This window comes from Athene noctua, chromosome 9, assembly GCF_965140245.1.
Source record: "Athene noctua chromosome 9, bAthNoc1.hap1.1, whole genome shotgun sequence".
Lineage (NCBI taxonomy): Eukaryota > Metazoa > Chordata > Aves > Strigiformes > Strigidae > Athene > Athene noctua.
In genome coordinates, this window is record NC_134045.1 from 20,370,508 (window position 1) to 20,389,019 (window position 18,512).

An 18,512-nucleotide genomic window follows, 5' to 3' on the forward strand; every position below is an offset into this window, starting at 1 on the left:
TGTCCTCTCATTCTGTGTAACAGCACAAAATAAAAGCACCACTTATGTTCCTCTTAAATCTCTGAAATGTGACTTCAAGATGCCTAGATCTTTAACAGACCTTTGGACAGGGCATAATTTCACCCCAAGGTTGGTTTGCTATGAATTATTCATGCTGCTTGAAGGATTAGGTGCAATGAAAATGTTCTGGCAAGCTTCTCCTCCTCCTTTGTGTACAGCTAATCGATTTTATGTGGATGGAATTCAGAGGTAATAATATTTTAGGGAAAGTGCATGCCTTCTTAATGAATCTTCTGGTCCTACAGTTGTGATAAAGGCAAAACCAGTAAGATTAGGGCATAGTGACACAGAAAATGAACTAATGATAGATAACTAAAATCAGTACTTGGAAATTCTTTTCCATAGGTACTTAGCATTAACAGATGCTTGCTTGAGTGTTTCTCATCAGGAACATTCCTCCCTATCAGACATGCAACCCCAAACATTAAAAGTCATGTATCAGGCCTTGCAGGAAACAACACTATAAATTATGAGATTTTTTTTAAAATAATGCTGAAGGGCTTTGGTGTTTTATTTGCTTTCTGATTTCTTGAACTATTTTCAACTGAGTTTTTAAGAGGGTTTTTTACCCTTTATGATCATGTATATTAGAATCAAAGTTGGGGGTTTTTAGTGAAAACGCAGCTTTTCCTGTGATGATGGGACTTTGGCAGCTGGGCCGTTCAGAACATTTCATATTATGAGTGAGAGTGGCAGACAAGCCTGAAAGACTCCCTCTCTCTTACAAGACACCCTGTTGAAGTTGCAGCCAATAGAGACACTTACCCAATGCACTTGGACACCACACAGGGCTAGCTGATGGTAGACCCTTCACTTTGTTCAGAGGTCTTGGCTTCAGAGTGAGTTACACTGACTGCATCAAAGCTCCAAAGCAAATGCTCTAGACAGTGGCAGTTTACTACCCATAACCACTTTTCCCCAGTGAAGATCCTCCAGATAAAAGCTTCAGCCTGGCAGATTTGATGCAAATGAATTTGAGGGGGCAGAAGATCTGAGCCTGTCTGACCTGGGATAATTTGCATTCAAACAAAATAAATCCAGCTCAATTCCCATAGCAATTTTACTTTGCTATGAATAGCTCGGGCAGCTCCAATAACGAGGAGCTCGAGTTACATCTGATTGCCAGCTGTATTGCTTACTAAGAAGTTAGGTCAGTGGTTCCCAACCTTTTAATTTTCCTTGTTGGAGTATACATTGCTATGGATTAGTTACATGAGAGAGTGGTCACAAGGAACTCTGTAGGGAGCAAAGTATCAGCTTTGCTGATATTCCACATACACAGACATATACATATGTTGAAATATCTATGTGGGAAGGAGAAAGGGAGGGGAACAAAAGAGCTTAGGCCATTAAGGGAATGGAAAACAAGCAAAGATGGCCCAAGAGTGAGAATGTCAGGCTGGCGCCTGGGTTATCTGGATTAAACTCCCAGTTCTCCAGCAATTCAGCTTCTCTGTTCCTTATTTCTCAGTTTTATAGGCAGGATTTTTGTAATCAACCCAGTAAATGCTCAAGAGAGACTTGTGAAGGTCTCTAAACATTTGACCCCAGTTGGGTTGTTCTATTAAAATGCCTCCATCTTCCTCACTGTAAACTGCAGCCCCAGCCTTCGTGATGTCACTCAGTAGCTTGAGCTGTGATCCAGTGACCAGCTGCACTAAGCACAGAGGTCACAGCATAGCCAAGTATGTGCCACCTAGCTGGGCTCCACGCTGACAAGTGCTCTGTTCAAAGATTCATTCCTCAAACAGAGCTCTGCCCACAATCTGTCCCTCAGCACATCCCTGGATGGGCTTCTGCCGTGTTACCCCACTCGCAGGAACAATGTTACATGGTATGGGACCCAGAAATACGCAGTCACATTCACTGGAGTCTGAGAAGGTCGACAGGTTTGCTCATAACTAGGAATTCCCTTGCTATAATGCTTTCTACACTTTCTCTATAGGCATGTAAAAAATGATTACTTAGCATCACTGTGAAAGGAGGAGCAGGAAAGAATAAATTTCATCTTCTTTTGCTTTAATCACCTCTTTAAAACATGACAGCAGCCTAGGTGTGTCTGAATCTTTTTTTTTTTTTTTTTTCCCCAAGAAACAGCAAATCAGTAAAACCTTGAGTCCAATTCATACTATTAAACCTGAAATACAGGTCAGCATCATCCCAAAGATCCACTGAGTTAAAATGAGACCTCACCATTTTCTCAGTTTTTCACAACATTAAGAAACCTGTACAATGGCAACTCCATGTAACATTTAGATAACCATGCAAACTGTACAAGTATCCTTAGCGTCCAGATCTTAGTTTACAATGGGCGAGTAAGGAGTTATTTGCTAAGATAAATGTAGCAACTTACATCGATATTCCATGTTATGAAAAAGACTCATATTTTTAGGTATCATTTACAGCCACGAAACCTGCCTTCACAATATTATATTGCCAAGTATAGCATTGGTCCAAAGATGCTTTGTTTTCCTACTTGTAGCCAATAAGCAGTGCTCAGACATATTGCACTAATCCTTGTCCTGCTTTAAAACTGTGTACACCCATGCACACTCCTCTCTCCCACAAAGTAGCCTGTGCTTCTGTTTTAAGAGAATGATGCACAGAGGTGAGCATACTATAACTGCTCAACTTGTGTAACGGTACTGAAATTAAAAGCAAGAAACCTGGGTGGATTTGTCCCAGACTAGAAAAGTTTTAAATATTATTATAAATTAAAGTTTGAAGAGAAATAATTTTCAGTACAATTTTCTAACTACAGAAATCTCTGTAGCAGAAGTAACTGATGACATGCAAAAACTGTCACAAAGAGGTCCTGGTTTGGTATGAAACAAAACATAACTGTCTTAAAATGGAAACAATAATACTACCTTAATATTGGTCCAGATTTTCAGCATGAAGTGAGATAAATCCATTCTTCAACACCATACATCAATTTATGTCTCCTGACATCCTGTCTATTGACAGGGTCAAAGTACAACATACAAGTCTAAACCAGCATTGGGAGTGTTAACACAACAGCTTCCACATATTCAGATCCATGTGTGACTTGTACATACTGAATAGACCCGCAGAACTAAACTGGTCATGAAAGGTTACACTGATTTTACTATAAGCAGAATTCAGTATAAGCCTGTGAATTATGTTTACCAGGGATGTGTCTTTAGAATTAAGCATGAAAGATGGTGTGGGAGCATTTACTTATGTCTTTTCATTAAAGAAATCAGTTCTATTACACACCTCTGAGAATCAGAAATGAGAACAGACAACAAAGCAGCAGCTGAGGAGAGGACATGAAGGTTCCCATTTCTACAGAGTCCCACAGAAACTGATCCAAGAAGGGAGGGTTTTGATTCCTGTGTCAGCAAGCACCATTCGCTATGATTTTCAAGCAAGCAAATAGCATTTCTTCATGAAAGCATTTCTACAGTAGCATGTTTTCAGCACGCTACCTTACATATTGGGCTCTCAAAATAGTCTATGGAACACCAAAGAACTAAGTAACCCTGGGATAATCGTGGAGATCTCAGGAAATAGGAAAGATAAAGTGGCAAGAGGAAGGTTGTGCCTGAAAGCAACTTTTTCTTCTACGAGATATTCTTTGTAATAAATTGGTCTAAGAAACCTAGAAATCTATTGCCACAGATGTTGCCACTATGTTGAACACTGTATGCCTTCTAACTAAAACAAAAATGCAGTAAAGTCAAGTGAGATACAATTATATGGAATTTGCTGACAGCTCAGCATGCTGCAAAGTTATAAAAGGATGGTTAAAAAAATCAGCAGAAGATTTAGGAGGCAAAATTTCCTAAGCAGCCTGACCTTCTTTCTGCAATGAATCTACTGAACAGTAGGTTAAGCAAAGGTCAGGTTAAGCATAGGTTAAGAAAAAAGCTCCAAGCTCCAAGAAAAGGAATGTGCTGTCAGGGTCACAGAGGCTCTGGGACATCAGGGGACTTCGTGAGTTACAGACACTTCAATCTCATATATAGTTCCTAGTGCCAGGGCCTGAGTGTGCTGTCTGCTCCATCCTGACACCACAGAACACAAGACCTAAGTTTGCTCCATGCCACACTGCAGCCAGCAGTTGCTCTCTGTGGACTTCAGGTGCAACTCGAGAGAAGTGCTGCTCAGTTTAACTGCTGTTATAACTTGAGCCCTTAGAAAACAGGATACACTTGGTTTACTGACAAGTGCTGCATGAGTCAAATAAGTAGCGCAAAGCACACCAGCTCCCATACACAAGAGATAATTTGTCTACTTTCATGGCAAGAATTACAAAAGTGAGCATGAAAAGTGAAAAATGGGGTCCTTCCATTCTTGGAAGCTTTGTGTCGCTTGCACAGCCACTGATTTATCATTCTCAGATTCTAACTTCTCTGCTATAGCCTGTCCTCAAGCCCCTGTTTCTCACCTTAGTGTATCCCTGACTTGGCCCCAAAATAATCTGGCTGCTCAGTGGCCACTCAAGGAGCACTGCCTGCCAAAAGACTACCAGCATGAAGTAGTCAAGCCCTATTTGTGCCTACACATTTTCCTGCGTAGGATTATATGTGCTTCCAGGAGTTGAAGTGCAATCCTGCCACTTCTCAGTGTGAATTTGCCCAGCTTAATGTGTCATGACTAAAGATGTGACTGTTCATGCAATCCACCTGGATCATCAGTCATTTACTCCACCTTTTCTTCTTTCCAGGTGGTAACATAAACAGAGGAAAAGCCAGAAGGACCTCTTGTTGTGAAACATTTCCTCTCTTCACAGCGTGTTACACTATACACTCCTCCCACAGCATAAAACCAGCAGTGTTAATGTGCTATGGAAGTGAATTAGTCACAAATAGCACCATGGGGAACTTAAATATTTTGAATGTATACCATATAATCAGGAAATGCCCACCCTCTTTATCTGTCAGGAACAAGGAAATTGAAAGCTTTGTAATTTTAAACTGCCCATCAGCTGCTATGAATCAATCAAACATCTTGCTGTGGAAAGCTAGCATGCACAAGAACACTGGTAAGATAAGAGAGGGTTTAAACTACACTCCCCATCCTGTTGGAATGCTTTCTGCCCAATTTTCCACATTTGATCACCCCTCTCCAGAGCTTCTTTTTATAAAACTCCACTGAACCTGTTGAAAGGAATAGAGTAGGACACTGAACTTTCATATTTTTTCCAATTATTTATACTATTACTAATTCTTACAAATTTCATCTGAAATATATTTGATTTTTTTAAAAGTAAATTTTATAAGATAATTTACAGACTTACAGTGACTTATTCCTTTAACATATAATGATAGAAGTCATGCAAGACTGATATACATCCTCTACATGATCATTTTTTGCAATAACCCTACATCCATCCATTTACTACAAAAATCAGGAGACAAAACATATCAACCTTCTCTTTAAAATGTAAGCCCCTTCCCAGAACAAACATGAACATGTTAATTTAAATGTTATTTACTGTTTTGCTAGCACGTAATATAGTTGTTGAACGGCAGAAGAGATAACAGCTGTAAAGAGCACTGACTTGTGCAACTTTATGGAAATACAGATATATTAGTATTTCACAGACAATGGATACTGAGCTGCATTATCCTTTATAAAATTAAGATCAAAGGATTGGCACCAATTCAGTGCATCAATATAGATATGTATGTATGTATATATAAATTTTTCTTCCTTTTTATCAGCAAGTAAAATGCAACAAGTGCAGTTCAGAGGCTAAGCTGTCATTAAGGGCATGTGGCATATCCATGGAGGTGTTCTGGAGCACATGGGCACCGTTCAGAGCAGGCTGATGGTGAGCAGAAAACATAACCCCATGAGGATGCAGAAACCCCATGGGTGAGCTGAAAACGTAACCCCATCTTCTATTAAACCTAACACAGAAGTAAGGCTGCGGAGGTAGAGCAAACTTTGCTACGCACAAATGCTAGTCTGCAGAAGACAGACCTTCATTCTGGGTGAATAACATTTCCTTCAGTTTTGTTTCTCACATTAGAGCATGTCCCTGACTTTCCCAAACTGTAATCTTTAAAATTATTAAATAAATCATGTGAACAGCCACAACAAAAAAAAATATACTACTCCCTCAGCCCTCAAGCTATTTCCAACTGACTTAGTGCTGTGGTATTGTTCTGGACACCAGAAAGCTAGTTTTCAAGAAATACTTGGAAAATTACAACAAAAACAAACTTCTCATGGCACTATAACCCAATCTGTAACTTAAACTGGGCAATATTCATAGACCAAGACCAAAGTCTGGCACGTTTTTGTTTCCAGCTTTAACTGCCTATGATAATCTATCAGCCTCTCTTTCTGATTCAGCTTCTGGTCCAAACTGTCCTTTCATTGGTATTTCATCTGCCACACAGGCTGATGGAGAAAGCAAGGCTTTGTCACCATACCATTAGTCTGATGTCCAATGACACATGGTGCCAACTGTACGCTGTTCTGTCATGGCTCCCACCCTGTATTTGGGTTCATGCATGGTCTTCATTAAGTGAGACCCACAGGACTCTGTGCCTCAGGCAGTTAAAATGACCCCCCAGGACTCTGGTAAGCAGAGGAATCACAGGAATCAGAGGAATCAATTAACTATTTCTGTACAGACTATATGCTGTCCTCTCTGCAATTATTTGGCTCTCCTACCAAGAGTAGAAGATGAATGAAATCTTGCCTCTTACATGTGTTCCCAGGATGACAAATGATAATATCCTTGAATGTTTTTGTAGGTCAAAAAATGTGTGGTCCAATCTCCTGTCTAACAAGGGAAACAAGCCTCAAAAGCTTCTTTGCTCTTTCACTACCAATGCCAAGACTTGACTTTATCAGGACTTGATTGAAATTAGGCCAAGTAACCTTTTTACATTTACTCTTGATGCTGTATTTTTTGGTGGCCATTGAGCTTCCTTTACTCCTTCACTGTCATAATACTCTGGCAGCATAGCAGAATGAAAACAGTTGGCATTAGTGCACTGAAAAGTATCTGGCAGCTGCAGGCACCAGATGCCAAGCACTTCAATGCATTTTCTAGCAGCAGTAGCAGCAGCTAGTTCTCTGGGAAACCACCTCATTTCACTCCTGGCTGTTACTAGTCCGAGCGGGCCATGAGAGCAACAGAGGGTCAGCCTGCAGATGGGTTTCTTTGCCCTTCAAGCAAGCCATTTTCCCCCACCCCACTTCTGATTCAGTGATACTGGATTATAGAGCACCACCTTGGATTATGTACAAGATGTGTTTTGGGGTCTGCCAGCAGAAACTGATGCTTCATTTTCTTAATGAACCAGTGATACTTTCCATTTGCAAAATGTCTTTTCTAAACCAAGTAGTAATTGTAGTAATGTTTCCCAAAGAAATGGTGTGCCTCTTGACTCAAGGGCTAAAATGATGTAGGGCGGATGAAAAGAGAACTCTCCTAAGGTCAGGTTCTGATCCACAACAGTCAGCATAAAACTTTTTACTCACTACAAGCTTTAGATGAAGACATAAACTAGCAAATACCTGTAATGAGAGTGGAAGATACTGTGCTGCAGGAATCAGTAGACACCAGCTGCTCACTTGTGTCTCAGCCTGGAAATTGTCTTTTTTCCACCCATTTGCTCAAGCTTTTGCTGCTAGAGGCAGGATAACAACCTGATAACCAATATGTAATGCTGGAAGTGCAAAAAATATCCATATGGCCTTCAGCATGGCTTCTAGCTTGAAGAGAAGCCAGCAAACAGTGAAAAAAAAAAACGAGGCTGGAGATACTGTTGTGGTAGGCTGGTCTCTACAGTGATTTCACAGATCTCTACTGCAAACAATGTAACGTAGAGCTGACTAAGGAATAATCTTTTGTCAGGAAAAGTAGCAAAAAAACCTGCAAAAGTGACAGAAGCATTTTCTTCATATTGTAATCATCAACAGTGGGCTGCAAAAAATTCACCTCAGCCCTACCCCAAGATTGGTATTTTAATCTTCAATTTATACTTGCATCTCACAAAACAAATAGCATAACATTCTGTCAAGTTTAACAACAAATGAAACTGGGTAGCCACATTTTTAGAGGAGTTTCAAATTTCTTCTCCAACACTCTGTTACATCATTTATACCTATCCCTCACCATGACCAGATTATACTTTAATTACAATATTAATTTGAAATATTTCTTGAGGTTTAGTCTAGCCTAACTTTAAGACTCGTTTTGATGACTTCTTCCTAAGAAAATAAGTATGTGGCATAAGACAAGCCTGCTCAAGATAGAATTATTTTTAAATGCTCACTCTTTTCATCAGAGTGTAATAATTTGCATGAAAAATATGCAAATCTGTTTTTAATTTCATGATTTAAAAAAACCCCTAATTATATTCTTGTGTTATATAAATTCTATATCTCATGGCAAAGAAACTGCAGATCTGAGGAATAATCCATGTTTCATTAGTTTGTGTATTCTGCCACAGAATATAGTATTACCTTCTTAAATTAGTTGGAAGCCACACTGTGCTGCAGAGTGTAAAAACAAAAGTGAGGGCTCAAGCTAGGTCAAGCATATTTTGTATAGGTCCATTAAAAATCTCATTCCATTAATATTAATAAAGATGTTGAGACACAAAAGTCCTTCAATTAACATATATTAGGCAGGCAGGCACTAGCATTCAAGTGATCCCACTGTGAACAGCAAGAATCCAGTCCTCAAAGAATAAAGCCATGAGTTTGCTGTGTACATAGTGAGGCAGCTAGAAATGCTAATGCCACAGAAGAGTGAAAAGGCAACACCCTATTGTCTGTGCAAGTAAATATCACTTTATTGCCTCAGCTTCCTCTCCTATTAAGCAGGTTTGTGCTGAGCCTTGTTATTCCACTAAGAATAACTTCAAGACCTATTATCTTTGACATCAAACTTTTTCTTTTACTGTTTTTTGGCAGCAACTAGCTGGGCAGCCACATATGAGATTCAGGAAAAGGATTTTCATCTGACTGTACACCTTGTTTGCAGATTTCCCTAGTTTATGAACTAACATTGTAAAAAAGAAATTAACTTGTATGTTCCAGAAATTACTTTGGATAATAATGGTTCCCACGGTACTGAGCTTCAACCATCAACACTCATTCACTTGCATATGACCTGATTATTTGACATTTCTTCACCCTCATTCTTACTGACTTCCGAGCATGATAAACAATAAAAGGTTACTGATGTCAACCTATTATGAGCCAGGATGCTGTTCTCCTCTAACAGTAAAGCCAGTACTGAAGCTTAATTAATACATGTTTGTAAATTGTGCTGAGCTGCAAGGCATTATGATTTCAGGTTTCTTCTGTAAATGTTTATTTCGAAGCTTTAGTCAATGCTCTACTGTCTGAACCAAAGATAAGTTCTGCTTCCATCAGCTTTTCACATAGCTGGTCAAATCACTGTCAGAGCAAATCAATAGGAAATTCCTTTAGCATACTGTAATTTATGGTAGACCTGCAGCAACAGAATTGGGATTAAAATGGGATAAGAAAAGGCAAGAAAGAACCAACATTTCTGCTCCCAGTGACATGATCAAAAAGACAGAGGAAAACCTTGTTTGTAATGTAATTATCCATTAAAGTTCAATTCAGATACCATTTAAGGGCTAGTCAGAGCCTTTCTAACACAAAATGAGTGGTTTTTAGAAAAAATATACTGACGTCTGAGTTTCAGCTGATAAAACTGTAGGTCCACTGCTAGCTCTCACTGCAGAGATAACTGAGTTTAACCCTTCTCCTGCCAACTCACTGAGAGAAGGCCATTACAAAGTGAAGCATGCAGAGTTAACAGCTTCTGTATGTGGTTGGGAGTCAAGTCAGAGGGAACACTTCTGATGACTTTAGTGAGGCTGGTGTCAGGTTATCACTGGACACTGCAACTTCCAAAAAGAGAAAGCAGGTATTTTCCAGAAAATCCCTAGAGAGCTGTATATCTTTAAGTCAACAACTCATGCTCAGGAGAGAATGAAATCTGAAGCAAATAGCTCTGAAACTGTCTTAAAGAACTGACTGATATATTATTGGCATCGCAGCTCTGGATGCCTTTGTCTAGCATGGCCCCCACAGCTTTTATCCTGTCCCCGTTCATGGAGTGCAAATTTCAAAGCCACAGACACTGAAAACAGTCTTTAGACCTCCATCCTTCTCTCACTGCAGTACTGGACAGCAGTCCCAGCGATCAATCTACCGACATGACGTGCATCAGAAACACAAACCCTTCCCTAAAAAGTTGCAAATTAGCAACCATTATCTTAAATGTCTTGTAGACTTAAAAACAACAGTGAGAGACAAAAACTGTAGGTGCCAAAATGACCGAGGGAATCACAGAGCTGGTTATGAAATCCCAGTGACCGTCCAGACCAGTTATGACTGGGCAGCCTATGCTGACTCAAAGTCAAGTTCCCAACTGAGTACAAGTGAGCAAATCACAAAGCTGTCATCATAATCAGGGCACTGGTTTTGCAGAGAGGCTAAGGAGGGAGTAGGCTCGGGGGGGGAAAAAAAAGGGTTTAAGAACAGTTTTGATACCACTGTTTGCTCAAATTAAGTGGGCTGTGAGGCAGGGCCAGGGCACAACCAAGATACTCCTGGGCTTTCCGCTCTGCTGCTATGTGTCAGGTACAAAGCTCTAGGAGTGGGCTGCTTGAGCTTGACTTGAACTACAGTTTCACAGGCTGTCATTGTGTTTTGGGTAAACAAAAGCCTTTACACTCCAGGTCTACAAATCTGGTATCTTCCTCAAACACTTCTGAAGTGGAGGAAGAAGGGGAAAAAGACAGAAATAGCACCTTGTTTAGGTTAATTATTAGTGACCGAAAGCTCCTATTAGTTATTAGAATCTGCCTCTAAAAGAGAAGTATTTCAGACGTTCAGCAGTTCACAGCTGTGCAGAGAGAATATGTGCATCTCAGCAGCAGAGATGGTATGATCCAAATGAAAATAGTGGCGCTTAAAATAAAAATCCTCATTTACATCAAAGACATCCTGTTATGAAGGGGTCAAGTCTGTGCAGACAGGTCATCCTCTCCTGACCCTTAGGAGGGCATTTGACTATAAGCTTCTCTCTAATGGACTAGGGAAAGTGTGGGAACTAAGCTTTGTGGAGACTTTGCTACAGCAAGAAAAATGCTGATGTTTCAAGTATAGATAGAGCCTACTAATTCCTTTACAAGTTATGATGAGACTGCTGCTTAACTAGAAAGGCCAGGATGAACTGCCTATCTACGTACATACGGATGGCTCCGTGTTTCTGGAGCTGCTTTAAGGGTGCAAGCAGTGCTGCGGTGCTTGCAACAGCCTGAAGTCTGCTCTGAAATACACTGATGAATAATTTCCAGGATCTTACTGCCAGCTGAACAATAATGGAGCGGGCAAAGATGGCTGAGAGGACCAGCTCCTGTGGGCACTCTTGTGAGCTTTTCTATGTCTACAGCCCACTGTGTTCAGGCTGATGGGGTCAAAGTGCTCTCAGTGACACAGTGTTTCCTCAAAGTATTTTCCAGATTTCTTAATATTAAACCTGGAAGAAATACAGCCTCTATTACCTTTCCTGTCCGGCAGAAGCAGATTATTTCTCCATCATTAATCCTCTTTAATTCCATTTCTTACCCATCAGGGATCAATAGGGTCAAAATGCATGAGATAATACTGTCTTTGTCTTGCAGAGCTAAAGCCAGAGTTAAACAGAAAGCTTATCAGACAGATATGGAGAAGGGCAATCAATAATCTAATCACACAAGTCATTCCCCATCAGCAGTCAATTCAATGCTGAGACCAAAAACAGTGTCTTGTATTTGTCTAGTATAATTTAAAATATATTCAAGAATATGGCTTTCTCCCATTGTCACGCCATTCTCCTTGTAAAGATTCTTATATTAATCTTTACTATATCATGGAGTAAATAATGGCAAAATGTCCATTAAAACAGTGGACAAAATTATGATCCTATAAAACAGTTTGTGTTTTATAAAGGATGGAGATATAATGGTGTGTGAATACAACAAAAGACAAAGAATTCATATGCCAGACACTGTTCATGTTGTGCTGGTATAATGGCAGAAAATGTAGAATTTGTGGATGGACTAAAAATAGTTTTGAGAATGAGTCAAATCACTAGTTCTGTACTTACTTTCTCTTCAAGCTCCCACCGGGCCAAATTTTGTCCTATTTTTACAGCTGTAGGTTTCTAAAGGAGCCTCATTGCAAACATCAATTATTTAGTACTTTTACCAGCAGTCTGGCTCGCTGATTTTGATGGGAGTTTGTCTGTATAAAGACCTTGGGATTTGTCTCAACATATTTAATTGGACTTAAAGTGTGAGCTCTAGAAATAAGAGGCTGTTGTTAGCATGAACTTAAATAATGCTAATACAGGGTGCAATTAAATGACTACAAAGAATGGGTACATGAGTTGCTTTTCCTGCCTGCCTCTTAGGTGGCCAGACTGCGTTAAGAAGCTTTAATTTTGTGGCTTCTTTGATACATTGAGCAAAGTCCTGCCCTCAGACATGCACACACAACTTCCACTGAATTAATACATCTCCTGTTTATCTCTCAGTGCTACATCTAACCCTTTCTCCAGCTGTAGACTCCTCTGACAGCTCAGTGAGTGTAACATGATTCATCCTTCCCTCCTCTTTCTCTTCCCTTGACTAGACACTAACAAACATAACAGAACTTGAGACAAGAGAAAGAGGCCCCTTATAATGAAAGATTCAATCACATCTTATGAAAAACAAAGGAGGGCACTAGCTAGTGCATGAAGCTGACTCCACTCTTCTAATTGAGGTACATAAATAAAAGGGAGAGAATGGCCCACATTCACCACCAGTGTAAGCAGGTGCAGCCTCTCAGGCCTCCATGCCAGCGCACTTGCTTAGGGCTGAATTTGGCCTCAACAATAAAAGTGTGTATCATACAGTTTTAAGAGATCTGAACTGTTCCACTGAACTGTACTGATTTTCTCTCCAACCCAAAATACACACGCATATCTCCTCTGCAGTGTAATGGTAGGAGAGTTCCTTTATGTTGTACGTATGTTTCTTTCTTCTGGGCACACATGTTTTGTACTTGCTATATACCCTCACCTGTCTCCTCCACTAAATAGCAGCAACATCCCCACAAATGCTACAGAATAAACTACTCGTTCATTATGTTCACTATCTTCTATGTTGTGTATTGGGCTATAGTGTAAACTTGTTTGACTTTGTAAGAGAGAGTTCTTATTCACAAGGAGAATGTGACTTCTGCTCTTAAATGCACAGTTATAAATTACTTCTAAGAATGTCTGTAGGACACAACTGGACTACTGACAACTCTGAGGTTCTCTTGTATTCTGCCCTGATTTACTGTGTGACTGCAAACGAGTCACTTTATACAAGAGATTACGTATACATAGACCTAAGATAAGGAGACAGAAAGGAGACAAAAGCTAGCATATAAAGAGAGACAAACAACACACAGTTTATACACGGAGTAGGAAGACAGTAGTAAGGCTTTTAGAGACAATGTCATCATGGAAGTGGAGTTAGAGATAGTGAACCTACAATAGGTACCTGTTTTTAATGCAGATGAGATAGCACGACATGTGGATGAGAATGGGCAAGGGTGCAAGAGGAATGAGGTAGGAATACAGATATGGCCACACAGATTAAGTCCTAAAACCAATTTCTTATTCTAACAGTGGCCAGCACCATCTCCTTCAGAAAAACTGAAAAAACCCTGCATTCTATGGATTTGGCATAGTCTGTCTTGTCTCCAAATTAGATAGCTGAAGGCAATTATAAGTAATATTACTTACTAATAATGGTAATGAAAACATATGATTAAAATAAGTGAGCATTAGGTCAAGTCAGAAGTTTGGAAAAAATAATTTGAATTTGGGGAGAACAAACAGCTTGAATCAGAGAATGCAAACAGAAGATGAAGCAGCAAGACCAGTGGCCTGGCTATATTAACTGGGAGAGCACAAGGGATTGAAGGAAACTCCAGGAAGTCATGCTCAAAAAACAGAAGAGCTTTATTAAAAGTAATAATGAATATCAGTGGAGAAGGGAGTTGAAAATTTTGCAATGAGTTTTTATTTGGGCCACATTAAGATGATGCCAAAGAGAAAAACTAGTTTTGGATTTACTAACATAAATTAACTCACTGACCCAAAGTTGTAAGAGTTAAAAAAAAACCAAAACACCACCCCTGAGAGTGAGAATGTATTGCAAAATATATGAAAATGAAAAAATTATCACAACTTCTTCGGAAGGAATGTATCATATTCTCTACAGATAGTCCAGCACACATTTTTCTGAAAGTCTATAAAGTACATCTGCCTATTGAGCTTTTTTTGATAAAGTGACTGATTAAATATGTGTGATGTACAACAATAAGCCTGAATTTTAATAATTCTGTCATACTCTTTTATCACTAAGTAAGTATGATGCTGCTACTCAATGCCTGATGGTGAAACAGACACTTACAAAGATCTGAACAAGATTTCTTTCATACAAGATTATTTCATTTTAAAAAAATAAAACCCACAGCTTTCTTGATGCATAACAGATGCTCCAGCAAGTAAAGGATGCTGACTGAAGCAGGAAAGGGCAGAAGACAGAAGAAAGCAAGTTTCCTGTTGAAAATCAAAGCACCTAAACACTTTGATGATGAAAAGGCAAGAGACAGTACTCACAGTAAATTTGTATGCATTCTCCTAAAATGCTAACTTAATGTATTAAAGTACTTACTCAGATAAAGAGCATAGATCCAGTTTTGCCTTCTGACACATCAAGGAAATTGTGTTGAGTAATGGAAACATTTGGTCTCAAATCAACAAATCAGCATAAAAATGTGGGGCCTTACTGTCAACTGAGCTATTAAGACATGAGTAAGATACACACATCTCTTAACAGATCTATACCAAAGCAACAAATTCTTGCTCCTTTCCAGTGTTAAGTTAAGGTCATCCTGCCTAACAAACCATTTCATATAGACTCTCTCAAAAGTCTACTCTGCAGGCAATGGCAGATAACAGACAGCTGAATGACTGAATACTCTAGGTCATCCAAAAAATTAGATCAAAGAGTCCCTGTAGTCTATTGAAACGCAATTGCTTCCAAATCACATTGTGGTGTTCCAGGCTTGAAAGAATGGGTCACTGCAGTTTTATTGTAGAGAAGCTATTGCTAATGAAAGGAACAATGGAAAGATTAGTGCTACCAACCATATAGAAGAAACACCACTTTCGGTTTAATTGCAGTGAACAAAGCAAATAGGAAAGAAGGGCAACCAAGTGACAAAAGTAGTTGGTGCAAAGAGGATATAGAAGCTATTCACAAGGTTCTCTTGATCAGAGCACAGTGTCCAGACTTAACATATGATTACTGAATTTGAATCACAGTAAAAAAATGACGTGTTTGTCATTACAGACAGCTGACGACACATTTTTAAGAAGGCAGCCTTGCAAACTAAAAGACTAAGAATCCTGTTGGTAATTTGCCTGGGATTCATTAGGTGCACAGAAATTAATAGATAGGGAGAAAGGAACAATTACACTTTATTTGTGACATCTGCTCTGCAGGAGAGTTTACTTCATTTACCATTTTCAAATAACAATTTAAGGTGAAATCTACTGATGTTTGGAACTGATTAAAGGAAGAGAGAGATTCTAATTGGTGATAATCTAGGTACTGAAAAAGGTTCTGCCTTAATAAATTTGTTCATGCCACAATATTTATTCTCTTTTGATCAGTTCCTGGACCTTTCCTAAGTGAAGCTTACCAGTCATAACAATCTCTATGTCGAGACAGTGGTAAAAGATCCATTTCAGTCTCAGTTAAGATCACCACATTCTGTTTCTCTGTGACCTGAGGCAGACGTGAACCTTCCTTCTCCAGACAAGACTTGACAAGCCCAGCTTCACTTAGCTCATAAAACATGTTAAAAACCAGAACGTGACCAAACAGGGGAGATCACCCAAACTGTAACTGCTGTGTGTAGGTAGAACGCTTCTCTTAGAGGAAAAGACAAACACTGCAATAAGTGAAAACATTTTTTTTTCTGAATAAATAAGCAGTTGTGAAAATGAAGCTTCCACAGAAACAACTGAACACATCCAATATTAACAGTTCAGCACTACAAACACAACTGAAGAAAGCTTTGTTCCAGTTCCTGGCACTTGCTCCAAAGTCACATTTACAAGTGTTCAAATGAACTATAAGATACTAATTTCTCTAACTTGCTGAGGAAAAAAAAAAAAAAAAAAGGAAAGAAAGAAGTAGAGCATTCAAAACATAATCCAGACTACTTCAACCAGTTATCAGTATTCAACAGCTCTTCCTAATGAGCCACCCTCTTCTCAAGTCACTGATTACTATTTCAAAGGAAACACTGGGTGTCTCAAGTGCTCCTTTTTTTTTGGTCTGGTCACACAGCTTAATAGCCCTCATGGACAAGTACCTTTGCAAAACAGATTTCTAGAGGGTGACCCAACATATCCTCTGGACCTTTGTTAACCACAAAGCATACAGATAGCCTCCTATACCTAACACTTAAATGTCACTGCTTTAATCTGCATTCATAGAAGACTGCTTTGCAAGTGCAAGGGCTTAAGCCTAAAAGACATCAATAACTATTAATTCTGTAGAATATTCTTCTGAATTACATCAGTAAAGACTTCTCTGCAGCCAATGAGCACTGTCAAGTGTAGTTTTAAAAAAATCATTTGTGAGTAATAATTTTTCATGAATTTGGATGACAGCCATAAATGAAAAATATGTGATGATAATATTTAACACATTCATAAGAGATCAACTAATCAAGGCTTATGAACCCAAATAAGGCTGGAATCATCAATGGAAATGAGAGGAACTTGGTTCATAACTCCTGCTGAGCTAGGAAATTCACCCTTTCTTAAAGCAGTTGACAAACCTAGATATAATTTTTTTTTTCCACAAGCTTATGGATTGATTTTTTTTTTATTTATTCATAGTCATTCACAAAGGCAAGAAAAGCAAGCAAAAATGTATAAGCTATCACAAACTATAACAAATGAAAACTGCTATGGGATAATTACTAGCACTACCAACTGGTCTTCTGTTTTTTTCCCCCCCGAAAGACTGATCAAAAAATACAAAGGGTGTGATGCAGTTCATTGGCTACAACTAAACCTCTCCTGTTAAATGCAATAGCAAGTCGTGGTTTTAGGAAATTCACCAACTGGTGGACGGTATCCTGAATATTATATTAATTACATACCTTCAGCTACTCTTCCATGTATGAAAATACTTTTAAGCTGATTTGTTTTAAATAAACACTTACCAAGCCTACACATGTAGATATTGCTACTGAAGAGGTGCTATCATTCCTTATAAATCCCTGGTAGAAACACTGCTCAATTTCATGTTCCTGAGAATTTGAGACTCCATCTTTCCCGAGTACCTGGACAATAAAACTGTTGCTTAAAATGGTTGAAGGTTTAAGTTCTAAGTGAAGTTCCTGTCCAAATGCTGAAAATTTGTAGTGCAAGGAACTCTTTGAACTCTGAGTTGATCTCTTTCTCCTAGTACTGTGCAAAACATCATGTGAAATGTACGATCCACTGGAATCCACTTTGACAGGTGTCACAAACACATAATCTGTAACGATAAAAAGTTAGCCATCAGCCTTGGTATCCAACAAGTAAGGTAAGTATCATTCTACCATGGTAAGCATCAGGCTTTCACTATGGCATGAAGCATTCCCTCATCTAGGGAATGGCCTGAAAGCTCTGCAGGCTATGCGTGTATAGTCTTGACTGCATAAATTCACCCCTGTAAGTCACACGGGCTCTCAAACTGTGTTTGTTTCCTTTCTGCCCCACTGAGAGGTACAGACTAACTAGCATAGCTGTGAACATTCCCACAATCGCTCTTCTGAAGACATTTGTCATCACCAGCAGATCTGTAGATTTTCCCCTCCCCCTGTATTAATTGCTGTCAAATGTGAAGGCTGCTCTAGCTTGAGAGTTTTTTCCCTTTCCTAAGAATGCAGCAAATATTATATCACTGTAGGGGTAACCAGGACTGAGACTTTGTAGAACTGTACCACTTGTTCAAATGGATTAAAGGATTAATTTATTAATGCCTTAACTGAGTGAGACCTCATCTCTTTGTAGTGACTTGATTAGACTGGGTTTCAAATTGTAACCGACCTTCAGCAGAAGGAGATTACATCCTACCTAATAACCTTTAGTCAGCCATTGCTAATTGCGTGTCAAAGAAGTTTATTGTTTTGGATAAAATACATGGAAAAGTACAAAACTATTTGTGAGGAGAAGACTAAGATCTACTCACAACCACCCAAGAAAGGAAGAAATAGAAGCCATGGTTCAGCTAGCTGTACAAGCAGGTGCCTAGCTGGCAGTACCCTACCACTGCTGTTGACCCAGTCATACAGGGATCACTTGTATGCTGGAAGCTGGGTCT

At 39.1% G+C, this 18,512-nt stretch overlaps 1 protein-coding gene across 1 annotated transcript in view; it reads right to left on the bottom strand.

The window, feature by feature from the left end:
- Positions 1-18,512, bottom strand: part of ADAMTS18 (ADAM metallopeptidase with thrombospondin type 1 motif 18) — a 79,951-nt gene that overhangs the window by 59,982 nt on the left and 1,457 nt on the right. The window contains exon 3 of the mRNA XM_074913293.1: positions 17,368-17,684. Coding sequence (XP_074769394.1) covers positions 17,368-17,684 — 317 coding nt within the window. The remainder of the gene's footprint in view (positions 1-17,367; positions 17,685-18,512) is intronic.